At 42.8% G+C, this 25,123-nt stretch overlaps 1 protein-coding gene across 5 annotated transcripts in view; it reads right to left on the bottom strand.

Moving 5' to 3' along the window:
- DLGAP2 (DLG associated protein 2) overlaps window positions 1–25,123 on the bottom strand; it is a 647,652-nt gene that overhangs the window by 527,162 nt on the left and 95,367 nt on the right. For 4 of the 5 annotated variants that reach the window (XM_061404053.1, XM_061404052.1, XM_061404055.1 and 1 more), the window contains exon 2: window positions 13,741–13,842. In XM_061404053.1, the coding sequence (XP_061260037.1) occupies window positions 13,741–13,755 (15 nt within the window). In that variant the 5' untranslated portion in view covers window positions 13,756–13,842. Of the gene's footprint in view, window positions 1–13,740; window positions 13,843–25,123 lie in introns of those variants that run through there. The other variant, XM_061404056.1, reaches the window with a different exon arrangement.

The following is a 25,123-nucleotide window of genomic DNA, read 5'->3' as shown; positions in this document are numbered from 1 at the left end:
GGACTGCAAGGAGATCCAACCAGTCCATTCTAAAGAAGATCAGTCCTGGGTGGTCATTGGAAAGACTGATGCTAAAGCTGAAACTCCAATACTGGACCTCATGCAAAGAGTTGACTCATTGGAAAAGACTATGATACTGGGAGGGATTGGGGGCAGGAAGGGAAGGGGACGACAGAGGATGAGATGGCTGGATGGCATCACCGACTCTATGGACTTGAGTTTGGGTGAACTCTGGGAGTTGGTGATGGACAGGGAGGCCTGGCGTGCTGTGATTCATGGGGTCGCAAAGAGTCGGACACGACTGAGTGACTGAACTGAACTGAACGATGCTAAATCACTATACTGTACACTTGAAACTAATATAATATTGTATGTTAATTATGACTCAATAAAAATAAATATTTTAAAATATTTTTATTGACCAGGAGAGTTGCTATAATATACTATATTAATTTGTCAAACTATTATTAAAACAATTGACATAATTTTATTAGTCTATACTATGGATATATACATGTGTGAGGACATAAAACAGGGACACATCAACAATGACCATCTTTTAATCTTGTTTTGTTTATGCTAATCTCTCCATGGTAAGATAGAGTGCTTGTAGGATTTTTAAAAAGAGAAGAGACAACTAACCTAACAAAACTTAAAATTACAATGTTCACAAGTCAGTCTCTGAAGTAGCCACAGAGAAGACACTTCACAAATAATTTGTACGGTTTATTTTTAATAGAAAGTGAACTAAAACAGTTAAAAGTATTTACTTATAAAAGCAATGGACATTCGCCATTCTGTGCTCAGGACTCCTCATAGAGAAGTGTTACCTAACCACAGACATGAGGAGACCGAAGCCCCTCAGGGGCGGAAAGGAAGTGGGGAAAGGATCCTGGCCACAGTCAAGAGGAGTTTACTGCTGCCTCTGAGCCAGGAAAATCTCATATTTTTACACATTCCACCTGCATTTCATTCTGTAGCATGAGATACGGGATTTTCCACCAACACAAGAGGTGACACCAGTGGCCTCCTGGTCTTCCTGCTGCTAAGGGAGAAACAAGCAGAAGAACCCACCACTGGGTTTAGCCCCATAAACAGCAAAACCAAAGTGGTCTCCTGAGTTTAATAAGGTAAAAATTAGGTTTGTCAAAGTAAGACATTTTAAGAAATCAAAGGGCATTCTAAAAACCAGTTACTCTTCACCCTGTGACAATAAGTAACGCTTACTAGATGGCTGCCTCTCAAAGCACAAATCTATCATATATAGACACTTAGTACCATAAATGGGTATTATTTTGTTTCTCTTTCTATATACCTTTGTCTCTGAGAAACACAGATCTATTTGTAGTTATCTTGAGGAAAGTGAATTTTCTTCTGCAAAATAAATTAGGGGTCTGAATTTGTAATTGTTGTGGCTTGACTGGAAGCAGGGCTAACCCTTTCTATAATTTATCTCATTTTAAATGAGACAGAATATCAAAATGCAGCCTGTTTGTTTCTTTCTTTGAACATACTAGATGTTAGTCACTCAGTCATGTTTGACTCTTTGAGACCCTCATGGACTATAACCCCCAGGTTCTTCTGTCCATGGAACTATCCAGGCAAGAATACTGGAATGAGTTGACATTCCCTTGTCCAGCAGATCATCCTGACCCAGGAATCAAACTCAGGTCTCCTGCATTGTAGGCAGATTCTTTACCATCTGAGCCACTGGGGAAGGCCCATGTAAATATTGTTCGAATCTTGGTGTAACAGATGCAATCACAGTAATTACCCAAATGAGGGTCACATGCACAACTGCTCACACTGAATCACCTATACCCATGAAATAATAGCCATCTGAATAATCTCAGCAGATTGTTTCAGAGAGTTTACAGTCATCCTGAAAAGTGCAAATGTGTCTTTTCAATATGATCCACTTAAATGAGTTTGCATGCAAACCTGCCACCATTTGGTGTCCTGAGATCCCCCATGCAAAATTCTCACACTGAAGAGAAACAGTTATACATTAGGATGATATGATTCCCTTAGGTTTCTTATTCGAACCCTTGAGGATACCTAAGTACCATAGGTTAGGCCATAAAAGTGAAGCAGGGTTTGACCACCTTGCCTATTGGCTTCCACACAGGTCATTTTTGTTGGGGGTCACTGCAAGACAGTTCAATGGCACCCCACTCCAGTAGTCTTGCCTGGAAAATCCCATGGATGAACGAGCCTGGTGGGCTGCTGTCTATGGGGTCGCACAGAGTCGGACACGACTGAAGCGACTTAGCAGCAGCAGCAGCAGCAGCAAGACAGTTCACAGTATCGTGGCCTCAACTCCCTCAATGCCACTAGCACCCTCCCCCCAGCTATAAAAACCAAAACTCCATCTGGACATTGCCAATGTCCCATGGGGGCAAAGGTGACCCATTTGAGAATCATGGATATTAAGGGGAGACTGAGGCCCCTGCCTCAGTGGGGTTGGAACGGCCTCCCAGGGTCTCTAATGAGAGAGAACAAAGAGGGCGTGAGAAACACGGAGCAGAGGCAGGGGGGATGAAGGTTCACGAGTCTCTCTCCTTCCCCAAAGCCACATAGATGACAGCAGAGGAAAACTAGGAATATATCCTAAAGATCGCTGGAAAACAAGACTGTACTACCAGACAACAAAAATAAGGGGATCCTGAAGTGGAAGTGACACACAGATTCAAGGGATTAGATCTGATACAAAGACTGCCTGAACAGAAGACAGGATTAGTGAATTAGAAGATAGAATGGTAGAAATAAATGAATCAGAGAGGATAAAAGAAAAACGAATTAAAAGAAATGAGGACAATCTCAGAGACCTCCAGGACAATATTAAACGCTACAACATTCGAATCATAGGGGTTTCAGAAGAAGAAGACAAAAAGAAAGACCATGAGAAAATACTTGAGGAGATAATAGTGGAAAACTTCCCTAAAATGGGGAAGGAAATAATCACCCAAGTCCAAGAAACCCAGAGAGTCCCAAACAGGATAAACCCAAGGAGAAACACCCCAAGACACATATTAATCAAATTAACAAAGATCAAACACAAAGAACAAATATTAAAAGCAGCAAGGGAAAAACAACAAATAACACACAAGGGAATTCCCATAAGGATAACAGCTGATCCTTCAATAGAAACTCTTCAAGCCAGGAGGGAATGGCAAGACATACTTAAAATGATGAAAGAAAATAACCTACAGCCCAGATTACTGTATCCAGCAAGGATCTCATTCAAGTATGAAGGAGAAATCAAAAGCTTTTCAGACAAGCAAAAGCTGAGAGAATTCTGCACCACCAAACCAGCTCTCCAACAAATACTAAAGGATATTCTCTAGACAGGAAACACAAAAAGGGTGTATAAACTCGAACCCAAAACAATAAAGTAAATGGCAACGGGATCATACTTATCAGTAATTACCTTAAACGTAAATGGGTTGAATGCCACAACCAAAAGACAAAGACTGGCTGAATGGATACAAAAACAAGACCCCTACATATGTTGTCTACAAGAGACCCACCTCAAAACAGGGGACACATACAGACTGAAAGTGAAGGGCTGGAAAAAGATTTTCCATGCAAATAGGGACCAAAGAAAGCAGGAGTAGCAATACTCATATCAGATAAAATAGACTTTAAAACAAAGGCTGTGAAAAGAGACAAAGAAGGTCACTACATAATGATCAAAGGATCAATCCAAGAAGATATAACAATTATAAATATATATGCACCCAACACGGGAGCACCACAGTACGTAAGACAAATGCTAACAAGTATGAAAGGAGAAATTAACAATAACACAATAATAGTGGGAGACTTTAATACCCCACTTACACCTATGGATAGATCAACTAAACAGAAAATTAACAAGGAAACACAAACTTTAACTGATACAATAGACCAGTTAGACCTAATAGATATCTATAGGACATTTCATCCCAAAACAATGAATTTCACCTTTTTCTCAAGCGCACATGGAACCTTCTCCAGGATAGATCACATCCTGGGCCATAAAGCTAGCCTTGGTAAATTCAAAAAAATAGAAATCATTACAAGCATTTTTTCTGACCACAATGCAGTAAGATTAGATCTCAATTACAGGGGAAAAACTATTAAAAATTCCAACATATGGAGGCTGAACAACACACTGCTGAATAACCAACAAATCACAGAAGAAATCAAAAAAGAAATCAAAATTTGCATAGAAACGAATGAAAATGAAAACACAACAACCCAAAACCTGTGGGACACGGTAAAAGCAGTCCTAAGGGGAAAGTTCATAGCAATACAGGCACACCTCCAGAAACAAGAAAAAAGTCAAATAAATAACCTAACTCTACACCTAAAGCAACTAGAAAAGGAAGAAATGAAGAACCCCAGGGTTAGTAGAAGGAAAGAAATCTTAAAAATTAGAGCAGAAATAAATGCAAAAGAAACAAAAGAGACCATAGCAAAAATCAACAAAGCCAAAAGCTGGTTCTTTGAAAGGATAAATAAAATTGACAAACCATTAGCCAGACTCATCAAGAAACAAAGGGAGAAAAATCAAATCAACAAAATTAGAAACGAAAATGGAGAGATCACAACAGACAACACAGAAATACAAAGGATCATAAGAGACTACTATCAACAATTATATGCCAATAAAATGGACAACGTGGAAGAAATGGACAAATTCTTAGAAAAGTACAACTTTCCAAAACTGGACCAGGAAGAAATAGAAAATCTTAACAGACCCATCACAAGCATGGAAATTGAAACTGTAATCAAAAATCTTCCAGCAAACAAAAGCCCCGGTCCAGACGGCTTCACAGCTGAATTCTACCAAAAATTTAGAGAAGAGCTAACACCTATCCTGCTCAAACTCTTCCAGAAAATTGCAGAGGAAGGTAAACTTCCAAACTCATTCTATGAGGCCACCATCACCCTAATACCAAAACCTGACAAAGATGCCACAAAAAAAGAAAACTACAGGCCAATATCACTGATGAACATAGATGCAAAAATCCTTAACAAAATTCTAGCAATCAGAATCCAACAACACATTAAAAAGATCATACACCATGATCAAGTGGGCTTTATCCCAGGGATGCAAGGATTCTTCAATATCCGCAAATCAATCAATGTAATACACCACATTAACAAATTGAAAAATAAAAACCATATGATTATCTCAATAGATGCAGAGAAAGCCTTTGACAAAATTCAACATCCATTTATGATAAAAACTCTCCAGAAAGCAGGGATAGAAGGAACATACCTCAACATAATAAAAGCTATATATGACAAACCCACAGCAAACATTATCCTCAATGGTGAAAAATTGAAAGCATTTCCTCTAAAGTCAGGAACAAGACAAGGGTGCCCACTTTCACCATTACTATTCAACATAGTTTTGGAAGTTTTGGCCACAGCAATCAGAGCAGAAAAAGAAATAAAAGGAATCCAAATTGGAAAAGAAGAAGTAAAACTCTCACTATTTGCAGATGACATGATCCTCTACATAGAAAACCCTAAAGATTCCACCAGAAAATTACTAGAAATAATCAATGACTATAGTAAAGTTGCAGGATATAAAATCAACACACAGAAATCCCTTGCATTCCTATACACTAATAATGAGAAAACAGAAAGAGAAATTAAGGAAACAATTCCATTCACCATTGCAACGGAAAGAATAAAATACTTAGGAATATATCTACCTAAAGAAACTAAAGACCTATATATAGAAAACTATAAAACACTGGTGAAAGAAATCAAAGAGGACACTAATAGATGGAGAAATATACCATGTTCATGGATTGGAAGAATCAATATAGTGAAAATGAGTATACTACCCAAAGCAATTTATAGATTCAACGCAATCCCTATCAAGCTACCAACAGTATTCTTCACAAAGCTAGAACAAATCATTTCACAATTTGTATGGAAATACAAAAAACCTCGAATAGCCAAAGCAATCTTGAGAAAGAAGAATGGAACTGGAGGAATCAACCTACCTGACTTCAGGCTCTACTACAAAGCCACAGTTATCAAGACAGTATGGTACTGGCACAAAGACAGAAATATTGATCAATGGAATAAAATAGAAAGCCCAGAGGTAAATCCACGCACATATGGACACCTTATCTTTGACAAAGGAGGCAAGAATATACAATGGATTAAAGACAATCTCTTTAACAAGTGGTGCTGGGAAATCTGGTCAACCACTTGTAAAAGAATGAAACTGGACCACTTTCTAACACCATACATAAAAATAAACTCAAAATGGATTAAAGATCTAAACGTAAGACCAGAAACTATAAAACTCCTAGAGGAGAACATAGGCAAAACACTCTCCGACATACATCACAGCAGGATCCTCTATGACCCACCTCCCAGAATATTGGAAATAAAAGCAAAAATAAACAAATGGGACCTAATTAACCTTAAAAGCTTCTGCACATCAAAGGAAACTATTAGCAAGGTGAAAAGACAGCCTTCAGAATGGGAGAAAATAATAGCAAATGAAGCAACTGACAAACAAGTAATCTCAAAAATATACAAGCAACTCCTACAGCTCAACTCCAGAAAAATAAACGACCCAATCAAAAAATGGGCCAAAGAACTAAATAGACATTTCTCCAAAGAAGACATACAGATGGCTAACAAACACATGAAAAGATGCTCAACATCACTCATTATCAGAGAAATGCAAATCAAAACCACTATGAGGTACCATTTCACACCAGTCAGAATGGCTGCGATCCAAAAGTCTACAAATAATAAATGCTGGAGAGGGTGTGGAGAAAAGGGAACCCTCTTACACTGTTGGTGGGAATGCAAACTAGTACAGCCACTATGGAGAACAGTGTGGAGATTCCTTAAAAAACTGGAAATAGAACTGCCTTATGATCCAGCAACCCCACTGCTGGGCATACACACTGAGGAAACCAGAAGGGAAAGAGACACGTGTACCCCAATGTTCATCGCAGCACTGTTTATAATAGCCAAGACATGGAAGCAACCTAGATGTCCATCAGCAGATGAATGGATAAGAAAGCTGTGGTACATATACACAATGGAGTATTACTCAGCCATTAAAAAGAATACATTTGAATCAGTTCTAATGAGGTGGATGAAACTGGAGCCTATTATACAGAGTGAAGTAAGCCAGAAGGAAAAACATAAATACAGTATATTAACGCATATATATGGAATTTAGAAAGAGGGTAACAATAACCAGGTGTACGAGACAGCAAAAGAGACACTGATGTTTAGAACAGTCTTATGGACTCTGTGGGAGAGGGAGAGGGTGGGAAGATTTGGGAGAATGGCAATGAAACATGTTAAATATCATGTAGGAAACGAGTTGCCAGTCCAGGTTCGATGCACGATGCTGGATGCTTGGGGCTGGTGCACTAGGACGGCCCAGAGGGATGGTATGGGGAGGGAGGAAGGAGGGTTCGGGATGGGGAACACACCTGTGGTGGATTCATTTTGATATTTGGCAAAACTAATACAATTATGTAAAGTTTAAAAAAAAAAAACATACAATTCAACAGATTTTAGTATACTTACAGAATTGTACACCTATTACCATAGTCAAATTTAGAACACACACGTGTTATTTTATATGGGAAAAATCTTTAGTAAACTAAGACTATAGTGTTTTGCACAAGCTTTTAGGGGAGGGAGAGTGGGCTCAGGAGATAAAATATTAAATCCCTTTCAGTTACCTAGAGTCCAAGAATACACATGTAACTCTTATCATGTAGATGTCACCTGTATTTGGCTGAGAGTACAAATGAAGACTGGTGTATTCAAGGACCAGGGGATTTCTTATGCCAAGAAAACTTTTTTTTTTGTCTCACTCTGCATTGAAGATAAGACAGACTATATTTATACAACAGAGAGTTTGTAATGGATTTTTCAACTTTGTGAAACCAAATTTTTATCTCATCAAGACTGATCGGATCTCCTTTTTACTCTGTATTCCAAGAGTTTGTAGTTTGTTAGGGGATGGGTATTGCGTGTCACACTTTTTTTTGTGAAATAAAAATATACCTTTCAGTTGTTTTTCTTAAATAAAAAAAAAAAAAGACTGCCTGAAGAACTATGAACAGAGGTTCATGACACTGTACAGGAGACAGGGAGCAAGATTATCCCCAAAAAAAGAAATGCAAAAAAGCAAAATGGTTGTCTGAGGACACCTTACAAATAGCTATGAGAAGAGGAGAAGTGAAAAGCAAAGGAGAAAATGAAAGATATACCCATCTGAATGCAGAGCTCCAAAGAAGAGCAAGGAGAGATAAGAAAGCCTTCCTCAGTGATTAAAGCAAAGAAACAGAGGAAAACAATAGAATGGGAAAGACTAGAGATCTCTTCAAGAAAATTAGGGATACCAAAGGAACATTTCATGCAAAGATGGGCTCAATAAAGGACAGAAATGACATGGGCCTAACAGAAGCAGAAGATATTAAGAAGAGGTGGCAAGAATACACAGAAGAACTGTACAAAAAAGATCTTCATGATCCAGATAATCACAATGGTGTGATCACTCACCTTGAGCCAGATACCCTGGAATGTGAAGTCAAGTGGGCCTTAGGAAGCATCATGACAAACAAAGCTATTGGAGGTGATGGAATTCCAGGTGAACTATTTCAAATCCTAAAAGATGATGCTGTGAAAGTGCTGCACACAATATGCCAGCAAATTTGGAAAACTCAGCAGTGCCCACAGGACTGGAAAAGGTCAATTTTCATTCCAATCCCAAAGAAAGGCAATGCCAAAGAATACTCAAACTACAGCACAATTGCACTCATCTCACATGCTAGCAAAGTAATGCTCAAAATTCTCCAAGCCAGGCTTCAACAGTACATGAACCATGAGCTTCCAGATGTTCAAGCTGGATTTAGAAAAGATAGAAGAAGCACACATCAAATTGCCAATATCCACTGGATCATGGAAAAAGCAAGAGAGTTCCAGAAAAACATCTACCTCTGCTTTATTGACTATGCCAAATCCTTTGATTTTGTGGATCACAACAAAGTGTAGAAAATTTTTCAAGAGATAGAAATACCAGACCACTGGACCTGCCTCCTGAGAAATCTGTATGCAGGTCAAGAAGCAACAGGTAGAACTGTACATGGAACAACCAACTGGTTCTAAATCAGGAAAGGAGTACATCAAAGCTATATTTTGTCACCCTGCTTATTTAACTTATATGCGGAATACATTATGAGAAGTGCTGGATTGGATGAAGCATAAGCTGGAATCAAGATTTACGGGAGAAATATCAATAACCTCAGATACGCAGATGACACCACCCTCATGGCAGAAAGCAAAGAGGAACTAAAGAGCCTCTTGATGAAGGTAAAAGACAAAGTGTGAAAAAGCTGGCTTGAAACTCAACATTCAAAAAACTAAGATCACGGCATCCGGTCCCATCACTTGATGGCAAATAGATGGGGAAACAGTGGAAACAGAGTCAGACTTTATTCTTTTGGGCTCCAAAACCACTGCAGATGGTGACTGCAGCCATGAAATTGAAATACGCTTGCTCCTTGGAAGAAAAGCTATGACAAACGTAGACTGCATATTAAAAAGCAGAGACATTACTTTGCCAACAAAGGTCCATATGATCAAATCTATGGTTTTTCCAGTGGTCATGTACAAATCTGAGAGTTGGACCATAAAGAAGGCTGAGTGCCAGAGAATTGATGCTTTTGAACTGTGGGGTTGGAGAAGACTCCTGAGAGTCCCTTGGACTACAAGGATATCAAACCAGTCAATCCTAAAGGAAATCAGTCTTTCATTGGAAGGACTGATGCTGAAGCTGAAGCGCCAGTACTTTGGCCACCTGAAATGAAGAACTCACTGATTGGAAAAGACCCTGATGCTGGCAAAGATTGAAGGCAGGAGGAGAAGGGGATGACAGAGGATAAGATGGTTGGACGGCATCACCAACTTGATGGACATGAGTTTGAGCAAGCTCCGAGAGTTGGTGATGGACAGGGAGGCCTGGCATGTTGCAGTCCATGGGGTCACAAAGAGTCGGACGTGACTGAGCGACTAAACTGAACGAGCAAGAAGGATGGAATCAGCATGAGCGGCGGGGCAGCATCCAGGCAGCAGGCAGGCACCGCTGCCGCAAACGGGTCCAGATAGTGGGGTCCTGACATCCTACCCAGCAAAAAGCCACATGTGTATGTGTAACTTAAACACTTGTTGAGACTATAGAAAGACGAAACCCTCCCACACCCAGGAAGGGTACATCTCAGCACTCAGTGCCTCTATCAGGAAAGGGGAAAGTCTGAAGTCATTGACTTCAGTTCTGACCTTTAAACAAACTGAGAAAGATCAACTGAAAACCAATGTAAGTAGAACAGAGGAAAAAAAAAAAAAAACAGAAAAAGTCGTCAGTCAAACAGGATAAAAAACAACAAAGAAAACCATTAAAACCAGAATCTGGTTCAGTAAGATCAATAAAATTGACAAATCTGAGACTGAGGAAGGAGAGAAGACTGAAGTTAACAACATGTAGATGAGATGACATCATCTCTGATTTTATGGATAATAAAGGCCCTGTAGACAACAGCTCGAGGCCACTGAACCTAATAATGCCTAAGGTGCTCCAGCAGGTTTGGGGCTGCCTCTCCCTGGGCAAATGGCAGTGTCCAGCCATGTGTGGTGCCATCTCTGGGGAAGCGAGAAGGGTCCTGGCAGCAGTGGGGGGCGGGGGGTGGTGGGTGCAGGACGCTGCCTGCCTCCCGCAGCGCCCAGGACATCCCCACCCAGAGAATTATCTGACCCAAACAGCAATAACAGTGATGAGCTCCTTTTAAACATTAGCTCTACAGTTTAGAGTTTTGCTCAAAGGCTGCTAAATCGCTTCAGTCGTGTCCAACTCTGTGTGACCCCATAGACAGCAGCCCACCAGGCTCCCCCATCCCTGGGATTCTCCAGGCAAGAACACTGGAGTGGGTTGCCATTTCCTTCTCCAAAGCATGAAAGTGAAAAGTGAAAATGAAGTTGCTCGGTCGTGTCCAACTCCCAGTGACCCTATGGACTGCAGCCCACCAGGCTCCTCCGTCCATGGGATTTTCTCCTTGCTCAAAGGCAGAATCTGACAAAAACTGCCCTTCTCAGAGATTCTGCATGTAAATCCAAGGCATGGCGGCTGCTCTTCCAGGGGTGGGGGTGGGAACCCCCATGTTAATGGCAGAGGCAGCAGAGGGTGGTCACAGGTCACTCTGGGGTCACCCTGGGGGGCAGGCGCTGTGCAGCCCCTCCCAGGCCATGTGTGGGCTGGAATTTGTCCTGAGAAGCCTGTTCCTCCAGGATTTGGATCTGCTGTAGACCACGGCCATGCATGACACCATTCCTGTGGCCAGAGAAGCCCAGCTCCCTGCAGCCCTGCTCCTGTCCCCAGGACGCTGCAGTCTGCTGTGTTAGGCATCCGGGTCCCCAGGGGAGGACCATCCAGCAGGGACTGAGTTATCCGTGGAGACCTGGGGATGCCCCTGGAGACTGGATCGGGAGGTAGAGTTGGGAGTGACTCAGGCTGCTGACTGATGGGCAGCAAGGATGCCTGTGGACCCGCAGTCTCAGGACACAGTGGAGCTCCTACTACGAGTGAAAGAAGAGGGTCAGACCAGAGGTCCTCTGAATCCCCCAATGGCACCCCTGCATCCACTGGAAAAGCTCCTGGGACCTGCAAGGACCCATGTGGGCAGAACCACCCAAACTCAGGCCTCTGAAGGATGAAGAGTATCACTCATTGGTGCCGAGAAGGTCAGGGTCTCAGGCGAGCAGAGCTGCTGGCCCTGGGACCAAGGGGGCGTGGAGCAGGGGAGGCGGGGATGGGAGCCCCTCAGAGACCAGAGCGCCCATCATCCCTTCCCCCAGCTTTTCTTATCACGTATATATATTTATAATGAAAACTGAAACAATCTGAGCAACCTGTACCTATGTCTGCAAGGCTGTGTTGGCTGCAGTCATCACACAGGGCACAGACAGCAGGCGGGTCAGGCTGAACTCTGTCCCCAGACCGTTGACCAGGAGTGAGATGGTGTGACAAGTGAGACCAGGGGACCCCGTTGGGGACAAAAGTAAGTGTATTTCCATTTCATACAGGATGGTTCATTGAAAACACCGAGTGCTATGGCTGTGTGGGGACAACCAGAGGGACCCCAGAGTGGACTGGGGCCTGGTGCCATGGGGGTAAGGACCGGGGCCCAGCACCATGGGCGCCCCGCATTTCTGAAGCACTCTGTACACCACTAACACTGTCATTTCTGGGGTTGACCCCTCTCCAAGGGCAACAGGAGCACAGACAACAACAAAAGGGCTTTCCAGCCTTCCCCGTAGTGAGACGCAGGCAGGACCCCACGTCCGGGCCCAGGCCCTGCCCCAAGGTGGGGTGAACACCCCGAGAAGGAGCTCCTATGTGGACTCCCCAGCATCCCCTGGTGGCCTTGTGCAGATCCTGTCTGTCCAGGCCCGTCTAGAGGCCCATGACGTGTCCAGCATCTCTTTTAATAAAGTCGTTTTCTGTTCACATGAGCCAGAGTGAATTCTCATCTTTGCAGTTAAGCACCTTACCCAATCTATGGGGAAAATATACAGTTGTATCTCATGGGCTGCAGGGCATTTGACGGAAGAGTTGATGAGAGCACTGAAGAGGCATCATGCCTCATCTTTGCTAAACCAGAGGGGGAAGTAGATTTTTAAAAAGAGTGAATGAAGAGGCTTAGTCTCCTCAAGGCTCTTACATGAAACTCCCACCAAAAAGCAACCGCGTCCTGGCTATGGAGCCTGACACTCCACATCAACATCGTCTATTGGAATGGTAAAAGAAGGTGTTACATACAAGGTGCAGACTTGTGGGGTGTCACCAGGTGAGACCCAAGACAGGAGAGAAGGGATGGGAGAAGGTCATCAGGGGGCAGGGACAAGGGCCCACCAGAAATCTGACCATATTTCACAGCTTAAATCTCCCCTGCAGGAAAGAATGATATACTATAAATTGCCACATCTTGCCTTGAAAAATCAAATGAAAAGTCACTCTCTATAAAGGCTTCAACCGAGTATTTTATTTATTGGCATCAGGGAAGATCAAAGGTCAGAACTCTGCTCCCGAATACCCTCCAAATGTGAGCAGAGACGAGTGAGCAGGTGTGGCCCTCCTGGGGTGTCCTGAGCACACAGGGCCCCAGGGGTTTTAGGAGCGAGCAACGGCAGAAGGCCCCTGACCTCGCATCTGGCTCATCATCAGCTGAGGGACTTCCTGCCCCTCTCCCCACCAGCACAGCCACCACCAAAAGCACGTGAAAGCCCTTCACAAGCCCGGGAAGGTCACTCAGTCCCCCAGAGAAGCCCTTGCATGTATGTCCACAGACTCCCTCTCCCAGCTCACGTGACAGGTGATGCTGTGAGGACCAGAGCCCGGACCTCATCTCATGCTCATCCCCTAGGTCTCCAGCAGCCCCTCCCCGCTTCCCAACCAAGCATACAAGTGCCACATTTGTGAGCCGCTTACAGACGCGCCTCCATCTGGGCCAGAAAATTCTCCACTGGGAGCTGGGAGGCTGTCACAGCACCTGCACTCACTCCCTGGGTCCTTACTCCCCTCACTTCCATCCACTGCATGCCCTGCATCACCTCCATCCCCCGATCACCTCCAGCACCACAACCCCAGCACCTCCCACCGACACCTACGCAGCCGGAGCACAGACGGGCACACAGTACCTGAGCAGTCCCCATGGCGGCAGAGCCGGCGCAGGCCGGGCGATCGAGGGCAGCTGCTGGGAACCTGGGCTGCTACGGCCGGGCCTCAGATGGTGGGAAGGCCTATGATGAGGAATGGATAGAAATGGGGAAAACATGATAAAAAAAGGGGGTAAATAACCTCCCCATGGAAAAAGAAACATATGGAAAATACATTAAAAAAATGACACTGAGCAATAATTAAATCCATCTAGAACAGCAGTATGGCAAGAACTAAGTAGGCAGAGATGCTGTATATAAAAAATAACACCAGGTATTTTTAAATAAAACCAGGGAACAGAGAACCCTGCAGGCACCCACAGCACGTGGACATTATGCAAGTATTTCTATTCCCAAACTGGGTTTGAGGTTATGATGAATAGCTTTTCCAACTTCAAAATATTCAACCAAAGAGAAATAATAAAGTCATACTTTAAATCAGGAGTGATGATTCCTCATATAACTTGAGGTCAAAAGCAACATTTCTGAACTTAGACTGGTTCTGCAAAGAACCAGGCAGATTCCAAGAAACAAAAGGACAGTCCCAGGGGAATATTAATAACTGATCATTTTATTTCCAGGAAAAAAAAAATTGCTATCCCCAGATAAATCTGAGCACTGCATATTTTAAACAGGTGCTAGTTCATACACTTTGATAAATTATAAAACCTCTGCTCCTTTCTTCACTGCATTTACTGATACATGGCTTTACTCTTTCCCCAAAATGAATCAGATGAAAGAGGGACACATATCTTTGAGGAGACTTGTTTATAACATCACATGAAAGTGTGCTGTGTCTTTTTCATGCTGAGCTCGTAGGATCACAAACGCTGGCCCACAAGGCACTTCACGTGGCCCGAAAACACTGCAGAGGCATCAGGTTTATTTCCACGAATCCAGGAGAACTGAGCATTATACCGTCTGCTGAAAATCCTGTCTTGTCAGCAAAACCTCTGATTAAGTGTCAGTCTGAGCACATGCCACTAACGCCACATCTGACTTTCAGAAACACAACCTAAAACAGGGAGACAACGCGCCACTTCTCACTCCAGCAAACACGCTCCGCAAATCTGATTACAACACACAAACTGGAAATCCAGCCTTGGTTCGTGGCAACCGGTTAACACACTTATGACTGTTGATCTACACAGTATATTTTAATTTCAAGTTATTTAATGGTAAAATGCCCTGTCTTTCCAGAATTGACATTCTGTCCTTCTCGTATTCACTCACTGTATCGTTAAGAGTTCTCCATCTCAGTCCAGAATTAGGCAGACCTCCTGTTAATGTACTTAACTGAATTTCACAGACACTGTGTTTTCTAGAAATTGAAGGCTTGTGACAACACTGCACCAAGTGAGTCTGTGGGTAACATTTTCCCAACAGCATCTGCTCACTCTGTGTCTCTGTGTCACATTTTGATGATTCTAACAATATTTCACATTTTTTCATTATTATGGTATGTTATGGTGATTTGTGACTGGTGACCTTTGATGTTACTATTGTAATTGGGGGTATGGGGGCCACGCACGAACTGTCCCTGTATATAACACAGGAACTTGACTGTAAAATGTGCGTGTTCTGACTGCTTCACTGACCAGCCACCCCAACTCTCCTTCTCCTCAGCTCCCTGTCACCCAAGATGCAGCAATACTGAACCAAAACCACTTAATAACTCTACAAGGTCCACTAAGCATTCAAGTGAAAGGAAGAGTTGCACAGCTCTCATTTTAAATCAAAAGCTAAAAAATGGCCAAGTTTAGAGAGGAAGGCAGGTCAAAAGCTGACAGAGGCTCAAAGTTAGGCCGCTGTATCAAACATTTGGCCAAGATGCGAAGGCAAAATTCTATAAGGAAATTACAAGTCCTCTTCCAGTGAACACACAAATGGTAAGAAAGAAAAAGAGCCTTATTGCTGATGTGGAGAAAGTTTTAGTATCTAGTTAGAAGATCAAACCAGTCACAACATCCCCTCAAACCAAAGCCTCATCCAGAGCAAGCCGCTGACTCTCTTTAACTCCATGAAGGTTGAGACAGACAAGGAAGCTCCCAGAGGGAGGTTAGGTTTAAGGAAAGAAGCTGTTCCCACGACATAAAAGCGCAAAGTGAAGCAGCAAGTGCTGATGTAGAAGTTTCAGTGTGATCCGGAAAGCCTAGCTAAGATCATAAATGAAGGTGGCTACACTAACAACAGATTTTCAGTGTAGATGAGACAGCCTTCTATTGGAAGAAGATGCCATCTAGGACCTTCAGAGCAAGAAGGAGAAGTCAATGCCTGAGTTCAGTGCTTCACAAGACAGACCGGCCCTCTTGTTAGGAGCTAATGCAGCTGGTGACTCTAAGTTGAAGCCAGTGCCCCTTGACCATCTGAAAATCCTAGGGCTCTTAGGATTATGCTAAATCTACTCTTCCTGTGCTCTGTAAATGGAACAGCAAAGCCTGAATGACAGCACATCTGTTTACAACTTGGTTTACTGAATATTTGCAGCCCACCATTGAGACCTACTGGAGTAGGAAATGGCAACCCACTCCAGTATTTTTGTCTGGAGAATCCTATGGCCAGAGGAGCCTGGTGGATTACGGCCCATGGGATTGCAAAGAGTTGGACACGACCGTGTGACTAAGCATGCATGAATGCATTAAGACCTACTGCTCAGAAAAAAATAGTCCTTTCAAATTATTCCGCTCACTGACAATGTCCCTGGCCACCCAGGAACTCTGATGGAGAGGGACAATGAGATGAATGTTGTTTTCGTGGCTGTTGACACAATATCCATTCTACAGTCCACGGATCAAGGAGGAATTACTACTTTCAAGTCTTATTATTTAAGAAACACATTTCATTAAAGGCTAAAACTGTATACCATAGACCCTGATTCCTCTGATGGGCCTGGACAATCAAATCAAGTCCATTGAAAACCTACTGGAAAGAATTCACGATTCTCAGTGCCATTAAGAACAGTCATGGTTCATGGGAAAGGGAAAACATATCAACACTAACAAGAGTTTGGAAGAAGTTGGTTCCGACCCTCATGGATGACTTCGTGGAGCTCCAAGACCTCAGTGGAGTAAGGAACTGCAGATGTGGTGGAAACAGAAAAACTACAATCAGAAGTGGAGTCTGAAGATGGGACTGAACTGCTGCATCTCATGATGAAACCTGAAGGATGAGGAGTTGCTTCTTAAGGATGAGCAAAGAGGGCAGCTTCTTGAGATGGAATCTACTCCTGGTGAAGATGCTGTGAAGGTGGTTGAAATGATAAAAGGATTTAGACTACTTTTTAAACTTAGTTGATAAAACAACAGCAGGGCTTAAGAGGATTAACTTTAAATTTCTTTAATGCTGCTTTTTAAAAAATCTTTTTCATATTCCTTTCCATTTTTGGTTTATTATAGGATATTGAATATAGGACTTTGTTGTTTATTAACTTCAATTCTGAAAGAAGTTCTATGGGTAAAATGTTGTTAAAAACATCATTTTATTACATACAGTACAAGGATTTTTATACAAATTTTGTATGCCCTACATAATCAATGTTCCTACTGATCTAATAGATTTTGTATAATATCTTCCCTTTTTCACTGAAATTAAGTCTTGATTTCTAATATTTACTGATTTTATTTTCCCATATAAACTTAACCAGAAATCCCAGTTTCTAGTTGGGGACTATGGACTAGCAGAAATCATTGTGGCAATGTAACTTTGTTCTATATTTAATATTTCCTTGGGACAACCATGTTTGCTGTGGTTTCTAATCATACTCTCATTCATATTGAGAAAGGTCCCTCCCATCACTCCTTCACCTAGAATTTGTCATAAATGGCTGCTGTATTGTTTCAAGGTCTTTCAGTATCTACTGATATAACTGTATTTTTTCTCTTTTTACATGTTCATCTTATGCATTCCTACAACAGAGATTCTATTATTGAAATAATTTTACATTTATGGAACAAAGCCTGGTCATATTTAATAAACAGTTATTTCAATGTGCTTATAGTGTGTTTATGAAATTTATATTTGGTCTCAATTGAAATTAGCCCTTTTCTGATTCATTACTAAATTATGGGATTATTCATTAAAAAGGGTGATACTCATTTTCTTGAAATAGTTTAGATAACATAGAATTATCATTTCCAAAAAGTTTTGTAGAATTTACTTTTGAAATTGAGTCAGTGCCTTTTATAAAAGTGCATGTATGTATGCTTAGTCACTAAGTTGTGTTCGACTCTTTGCAACCCCATGGACTGTAGCCCTCCAGGCTCCTCTGTCCTTTGGATTTCCCAAGCAAGAATACTGGAGTGGGTTGCCATTTCCTTCTCCAGGGGATCTTCCCGACCCAGGGATCGAACCCACGCCTCCTTTGTCTCCTACACTGCAGGCAGATTCTTTAACACTGTGCCACCTGGGAAGCCCTTCATAAAAATACATCTATGAAAAACTAATTTTCCCATGGTTACTGTTCCAGTCACATTTTCTAATTTTCATTGAGTCAATCTATGACACTTACATTCACTAAGAAAACCAAACATTTCATCTTTATCTTCTAACTTCTCTGCAAAACTTCCTACAAATTATCATATGGTTCTTTTTTCATCCCTAACTCTTCATGTTCTTGAATTTCCTTATTTTCTCTATTAATCTTGCCACAAGTATATCTATTCTCAGTACACTTTTTGCATGTTCTTGTACACATCACAGAACTGTGTGTTGTATTTAATCTAATCTGAGAGTCTGGTTTTTCTCTTTGGCCATGCCATGAATCTTTCAGGATCTCGGTTCCCCAACCAGGACTGAACTCAAGCCATGGCAGTGAAAGCCCAGAATCTTAACCACTAGGCCACCATATGAGTTTTTTCCATTCATATTTATTGTGATTACTGACAAACTGGGACTTATTTTGTTCTGATAGTTCATGTTATGTTTTCCTTTGTACTTTTTTTCCCTGCATTATTATCGTATATAGAATTTTCACTCTACTCTTTTGTACCTATATATTTATTTCTCCCTTAAAGTTCTAATCCATGTAATTACACACATATTTTTCTAGCAAAACTATCAATGAATCAGTACCTCTAACATCCTCTTGAACAAAAGACCTTTCATATGCCCTCACCTTCCTCCAAGTGTTACCTTCCCCCTCCAGAACACACATTCTCTGATACCACCTGGTGTCTGGTGTTACGTGAATACCAAATATGGCTGCTTATAAAACAGAAAATGTATCCCTTACTCTAAAATCAATACTCATAAATGTGTCTTTGGTGTTTTTGCTTGCATCTTTCTGGGTTCTTTTTTCCTCACTCTCAAAAACATGCCCCTGTTTTCCTCTCAACATGGTCTCTATATGGTCAACTTTCCAAGTCCTTGTATGCCTGAAAACATCTTTATTTCACTGTTAATACTGAAAGTGGAATTCAAAAAATTTAACAGACATCTGCAGACACCTGCTATTGCTGTTGAGACATATCCTGTCAATCTTTAAGCAATTTCTATTTCCTTGACCATGTCTCTTGAGATTCTGTCTTGATCCCAGAGTCTGTGGTGTTTCACAAAGACAAGTTTTGTTTGCCTTTATTCCAACCTTACAGGTGGTTCAATTTTTCTCTCTGAAAACAATTTTCATCAGTTTGGAAAAGTATCAGCCATTTGATCAGAAATATTGATTAACCACTTTTTTTCCTATAATTCCCTTCTTCAGCTTTTCTATTAGATGCATTTTTGCATTTCGGATCTGTCTACTGCAAAACTGGGAGATGGCAATGGCACCCCACTCCAGTACTCTTGCCTGGAAAATCCCATGGGTGGAGGAGCCTGGTAGGCTGCAGTCCATGGGGTCATGAAGAGTCGGACGTGAATAGGCGACTTCACTTTCATTTTTCACTTTCATGCATTGCAGAAATAAATGGTAACCCACTCCAGTGTTCTTGCCTGGAGAATCCCAGGGACGGCGGAGCCTGGTGGGCTGCTGTTTTATGGGGTCGCACAGAGTCGGACAAGACTGAAGTGACTTAGCAGCAGCAACTGCAAAACTGTGTTTCTCACGTTCTCTGTTTTTGTGCTTAACTCTAGGAAATTTCTTCAGCTTGATCTTGTAGTGCACTCATTTTTTTCCAGCTATGCTTGATCTGTGACTATCTACCAAGTTTTCATCTCAAGGGCTATCGTTGTAATATTTCTAATTGGTGCTTTTACATAACTATGTATCCTTATTTTATAGGTGTCCCACATGGCATATTCGTTAAAAACCCAAGATCTGAAGCAGAGGTCTGAACCTAGGATTCATTCTTTACTAGTAACACATCCTCTGTGCACTTGTTTGCTTATCAGTAAACTGGAGATAATAACAGGACTTACCCTTGAGGTGGTTATAGACTAAGCCCTTATTATCCATGTAAACGCCTCAGAACATTGACAGAAACATCTTAAACCTCAACAAATAACAAAAACAAGCATGGGCCCTGGGGCCAAAGGCATGTATTCAGCCTGTGTGCCATGGCCCTGAGCCAGTAACTACTTAAGTCATAGTAGTTCCATCCACGTAACTTTTCACTGCCTCTAGTGATTCTAAGGGGAAACAAAACTATTCTGAAATTCTTCCTTTTTCATGGCATATGCTTTACTTTACAGATGAAATGTGAAATCTCCCTTCAAAGATGTACCAGAGTTTTTTCTAAGTTCTCTTCTGGTTCCTCCTCTAGATTGATTTTAACAAGAGGTCACCGTTCATAATTCAATGTCCTTTGTCTTTCAAGTGATGACTGCCTTCAAATGGCCTTTTTTTTAACCACCTGCTCCCCTCATCCTTCACACTCCAAGCACCCCAAGTCTAGCTTCTGAGCTCCAGAAGGTGGATAAGTAGGCACCCCCCAAGAAGGACAAGAGGCATCCTGGGATGGGTTGGCCAGAAGAGTGCGGATACCTTGTTGGGTGTGGGAAGGATCCTCAGAGCCCTGGATCTTCTGAGTGCTCAGAGCTGGGGGGCAGAGTGTCCCCATGCCAGAGTGTCCCCCCAACTCTGGCCCTGGGTCTGGAGTCCCAGAGGGAACAGGTTCAGGTTGCAGAGCAGGCACCAGAGGAGGGTCCAACCAGCAGCGTCAGTAAGCTTTTTATGCCCTAAACCTCCTTTAAATTACACTGTATAATTTCAACGTAAAAATTTTCCATTTTTATTCTTTAGTGCTGAAAAGAATGTTTTAAGAACTCTTGCACACTTCAAGAATGGAAAACGGAGCATGGTTCATGTTTATATTTTATATATTTTCCCTAAGAACGAAACAGATGAAATTATAGGAGTCTACTTTCCAAATCACAAAATAACATTTGCTTAATTACATCATATTTACATAAGTGTAAACATTACACCAGTTACTCTTTACCTAATTTATGGTATCCAAATAATTTCAACTGACCATCCAAAAATACCTCAGTTCCTTTTTTGCCTTGTAAAAAGGATATAAACCACCAAGATACGTATGTGATGATAGGAATAGCAGATCATATGTCTTTGTGCTCTTGATCCTTTAACAAGATGAGAAAAATGTATAAATTTAAAACTTTATTTAGTTGGTTAAAAGGTCATTTTTGGTTTTTTTTCTTTTTTGGCCAAGTCACGTGGATTGTGGGATCTTAGTTCTCCAACCAGGGACTGAACTCTTGTCCCTGCAATGCAAGTGCAGAGTCCTAACCACTGGACTTCTAGGGAAGTTCCAAGACAATCTTGATTCAAAATAGTATTAAATTAAGGGCATCTTCTATGATAGCTAAGAAGAGGTCATGGCAAAGCACAGTGGAACACAAGAGATGACACACGCGTTCTCCTTCTTTTATTTCATCCCTGATAAGACACACAGGGATCGGCCAATCTTCACTGAATCCCTGCAGCCAAAGTTGGCATCTTCCCCATTTTCCAAAAACCTCAATTAACCAACCACCTTCCTCGTATCCACAGACAAGGTGAGGAAGCAGAGCTTGTTCCCAGAGGTGTATTCTTCCAAATACCACATTGAGGTGAAAAAGATCCAGTATACATATTATCAATTCCAATCAGAATTTCATATTTTTCCTCTGGGCATCACATCAGAGGTGCTCATTTAACAGTGAGCTCCCATGCTGAGAGAATGAGATCATCTAATAAAGTTTTAAGAATGTAAGTTAGTGTTAGTTGCTCAATTGTGTCCAATTCTTTGCAACCTCATGGACTGTAGCCTGCCAGGCTCCTCTGTCCATGGAATTCTTCAGGCAAGAATACTGGAGTGGGTTGCCATTCCCTTCTCCAAGGGAATCTTCCTGACCCAGCGACTGAACCCAGGTCTCCTGCACTGGCAGGTGGATTCGTTACCACTGAGCCACCAGGGAAGCACACACTTGTTAGTGCAATCAAAACTGTGTCATAGATTCAGTTGTTCATGTACTCCAAAGCTGAGTAGTACGACTTCAATCTGATTTCTCAGCCCAGTTTAGAAGTTTAGGTCTTGCATGGCATCTGACAGATAATCTCTTATCCCCATCTTTATCACCACTTTGATGGAATCTCTTTAGCATCAAGTGCAAGGGCATAGAGTTGGTTTAATTCCATCTGTTTCTATCTATTCATTTATAACATATTACTCTATAATTATAGATTTAATTGAAATGTCATTTAAATGAGATGTCATAGGCATCTCATTACCAGCAAATCGGGTTCTAAACTGCCTTCTCCAATTCCACTACATTTTTTTTGTCACAAACTGGTTTTCCTCATCTCTCCTGCACCTAATTCTTCCTCCCACCAACTCGGTTACCCTCTGCTGTCTCCTTCCTCCCTGGGAAGAAAGCCGACAGACTACTGTGCGTCCGTCAGGGCAGACGGTCCCCACCTCCGTTACTGAACTACACGCCCGGGACCAGCATCACTGCCCTCTGCACTGAGTCGTGCTCGGGGGCTGAGGCTTGGCCTTCAGACCCACAGCCCCTCGACACTCCCTCTCCCCAGCCTCTGCCACGGCTCACATGCAGTGGATGCACAGCCTACAGTTCCAGACACTACACACTCTGGCAGAAGTCTGGGGCTCCACTCCCCATGTCCTCTGTGAAGCTCACTTCGTGTCTATCACCTTGTGTTTGTGTAACAGTGAAGGTCCCCTTGGCCGCGGGTGCACAGTCCCAGCCTCGGGGCCAGGATGATTCTGCAGCTCTGTGCACCCAGCACTGGCTCCTTTCCACCTCTCTGCCTGGTGTCCCACGGTCAAAGCCTCATCTCCAGCTGATCGGTCACACTCCAGGGAGGCAGCAGGGCTGCCTGGTCCTCCAGAGACATCGTGCTCACTTCCAGGGAGAGAGTGAAACTTCTGAAAGCTGCCTCACAGGAGACAGGAAGCCTCTTTCTCAGAAACCCGTCCTCCAGCCCCAAAGGCTAGGCAGCTCCCTGCGCACCGTCAGAGCCAGGCCAGAGACAAGCGGCCTCCTCCCCGGGGCCTGGGCTGCACGGCCGCGGGACTAGGTGGTGGTAATGCTGTGGACACTCCAGCAGGGCTGTGTTCTCAGACAGAAAGCAGAGAAGACAGAGCCAGTGGGGACCCCAGGTCTTGTGTCCTGCCATCCTGAAGCTGACGGCTTCACGTTCACCTGCCCTGAGCAGCCCTTCCTTTCCTACGGGCTCTGCAGCAGGAGCTCCAGCCCCACAGCAACCTCCGGATCCACTACTAACAAGCTCGTCTTAGCGAGTTCTGCTGCTGCATCTAAACTCGCATCCCTCAGCAATAGAAACTCTAGAAATGAGACAATCGGCCTCAGAGAGACAACCAGCCGCACAGTAACACTGGAGGCTGATCCACAACTCAGGGAAATATTCTTTAGCCTCTGTCCCCAGTTTTTAAAAATCAGGAATAAAAAACTGGCCAATAAAACTCAATTTAAACTTCTTAGAGTTGATGTCAGGAAGATCCCCTAGAGAAGGAAATGGCAACCCACTCCAGTACTCTTGCCTGGAGAATCCCATGGGCGGAGGAACCTGGTAGGCTATAGTCCACGGGGTCGCAAAGAGTCGGACACGACTGAGCGACTTCACTTCACATCATGTTGAAAATAGTAATAAATATGCTTAATAAACAAAAGATACAGGAAATCACGATGTGGCATATGTCATAAATGAGGACTATAGAAAAACAACTTACAGTGTAACGAAGATTCACTTACAGAACGTGCTTCAAAAACGATAGGTGGCAAAGCGCTAAGTGTGCGATCCAATTATCTGCACACCAGGCACTTGTGGCTCTGTATTTGCGATTGCTTTACAATCACTACGCTGCTATTAGCACAAGATCTGTAACGTGTGCACCAGACACTTTCCTATACATTTGCTTCATATTTTAATTAATACAAAAGAAATTAAAGCATTTCAGAACAAAATACTCTTTGAACCATATTAACTTACCAAGCATTGCAAGAATAAGTGATATTGGAGGAATTAAAAGGCCAGAGGTGGAGACAGCAGAGCAACACTGAAAGCCTGTAACCTTCTCTGACCTTCACAACAAACAAGGGCAGGAACCACACCCATGATCAAACAGGAGAAGTTGAGACAGGGGCAGGAAACACTACACCCACAGGACCCTGACTCAGGAGATGTCAGGAGCAGGGACCTCCTGGTGCCCTGGGAAGCCCCCAATCCACTCTGCACCTGGGTGACAACAGACCCGGTGCACCCCATCCCACAGGTCTCCCCCTCAGCTCTTCACTCATCCCCTGGTCCCTCCTTAAAGTCCTTTTAGCCACTGTCCCCTTGTTTCAAAAGCAGCATCAAGATCAAAAGGAAAACAGGTAACAGTAAAAAAGGGAAAGAAAAACTGCATTTTGGTTACAGGGTAAAAGCAACCAGAGGTCGTTCAGGAAACAGATAAACCAGTTGCGGGTGCTACCCACTCCTCAGGCTTGGAGGAGCATAAAACAAGAGCGAGAGGCAGAGACAGGAGGGCAGAGCGCAAGCACGAGCGTAAAGCTGAGAGTGTCTCCCCTGACACCAGACCAGAGGAGAGCTTAGGTTCATGAATGCTTTCAGAACACAAATGCTTCGTGCTACTAGCCCACTGGGCAAACCCACAGAAAGCAAAGCCTCTCAAAAAGGAAATAAAAGCCCCCAAAGCGTATGAAGAATCCAACATTTGCAGAAGCTGCTGAAATTTCTCTGAGTCAAGAATGACTAAGGTTCTCTGCCCAAGCAGGAGATGCAGGACTCAGGCCTGTGCCTGTTATGACCACAGTGAGACCCTCTGCCCTCGGGACACCAGAATTCAGATGACCCCAAGTCACAGTCACAGCTACTCGGTATTGGGGGCTGTCATTCCTCCTGGTCTTGCTCTGTGTGTCCGGGTCATCTCAAAGAGAGGAT

This window comes from Bos javanicus, chromosome 27 (assembly GCF_032452875.1).
Source record: "Bos javanicus breed banteng chromosome 27, ARS-OSU_banteng_1.0, whole genome shotgun sequence".
In the NCBI taxonomy this organism is placed as follows: domain Eukaryota; kingdom Metazoa; phylum Chordata; class Mammalia; order Artiodactyla; family Bovidae; genus Bos; species Bos javanicus.
This window is presented reverse-complemented; position numbering and strand designations above follow the sequence as displayed.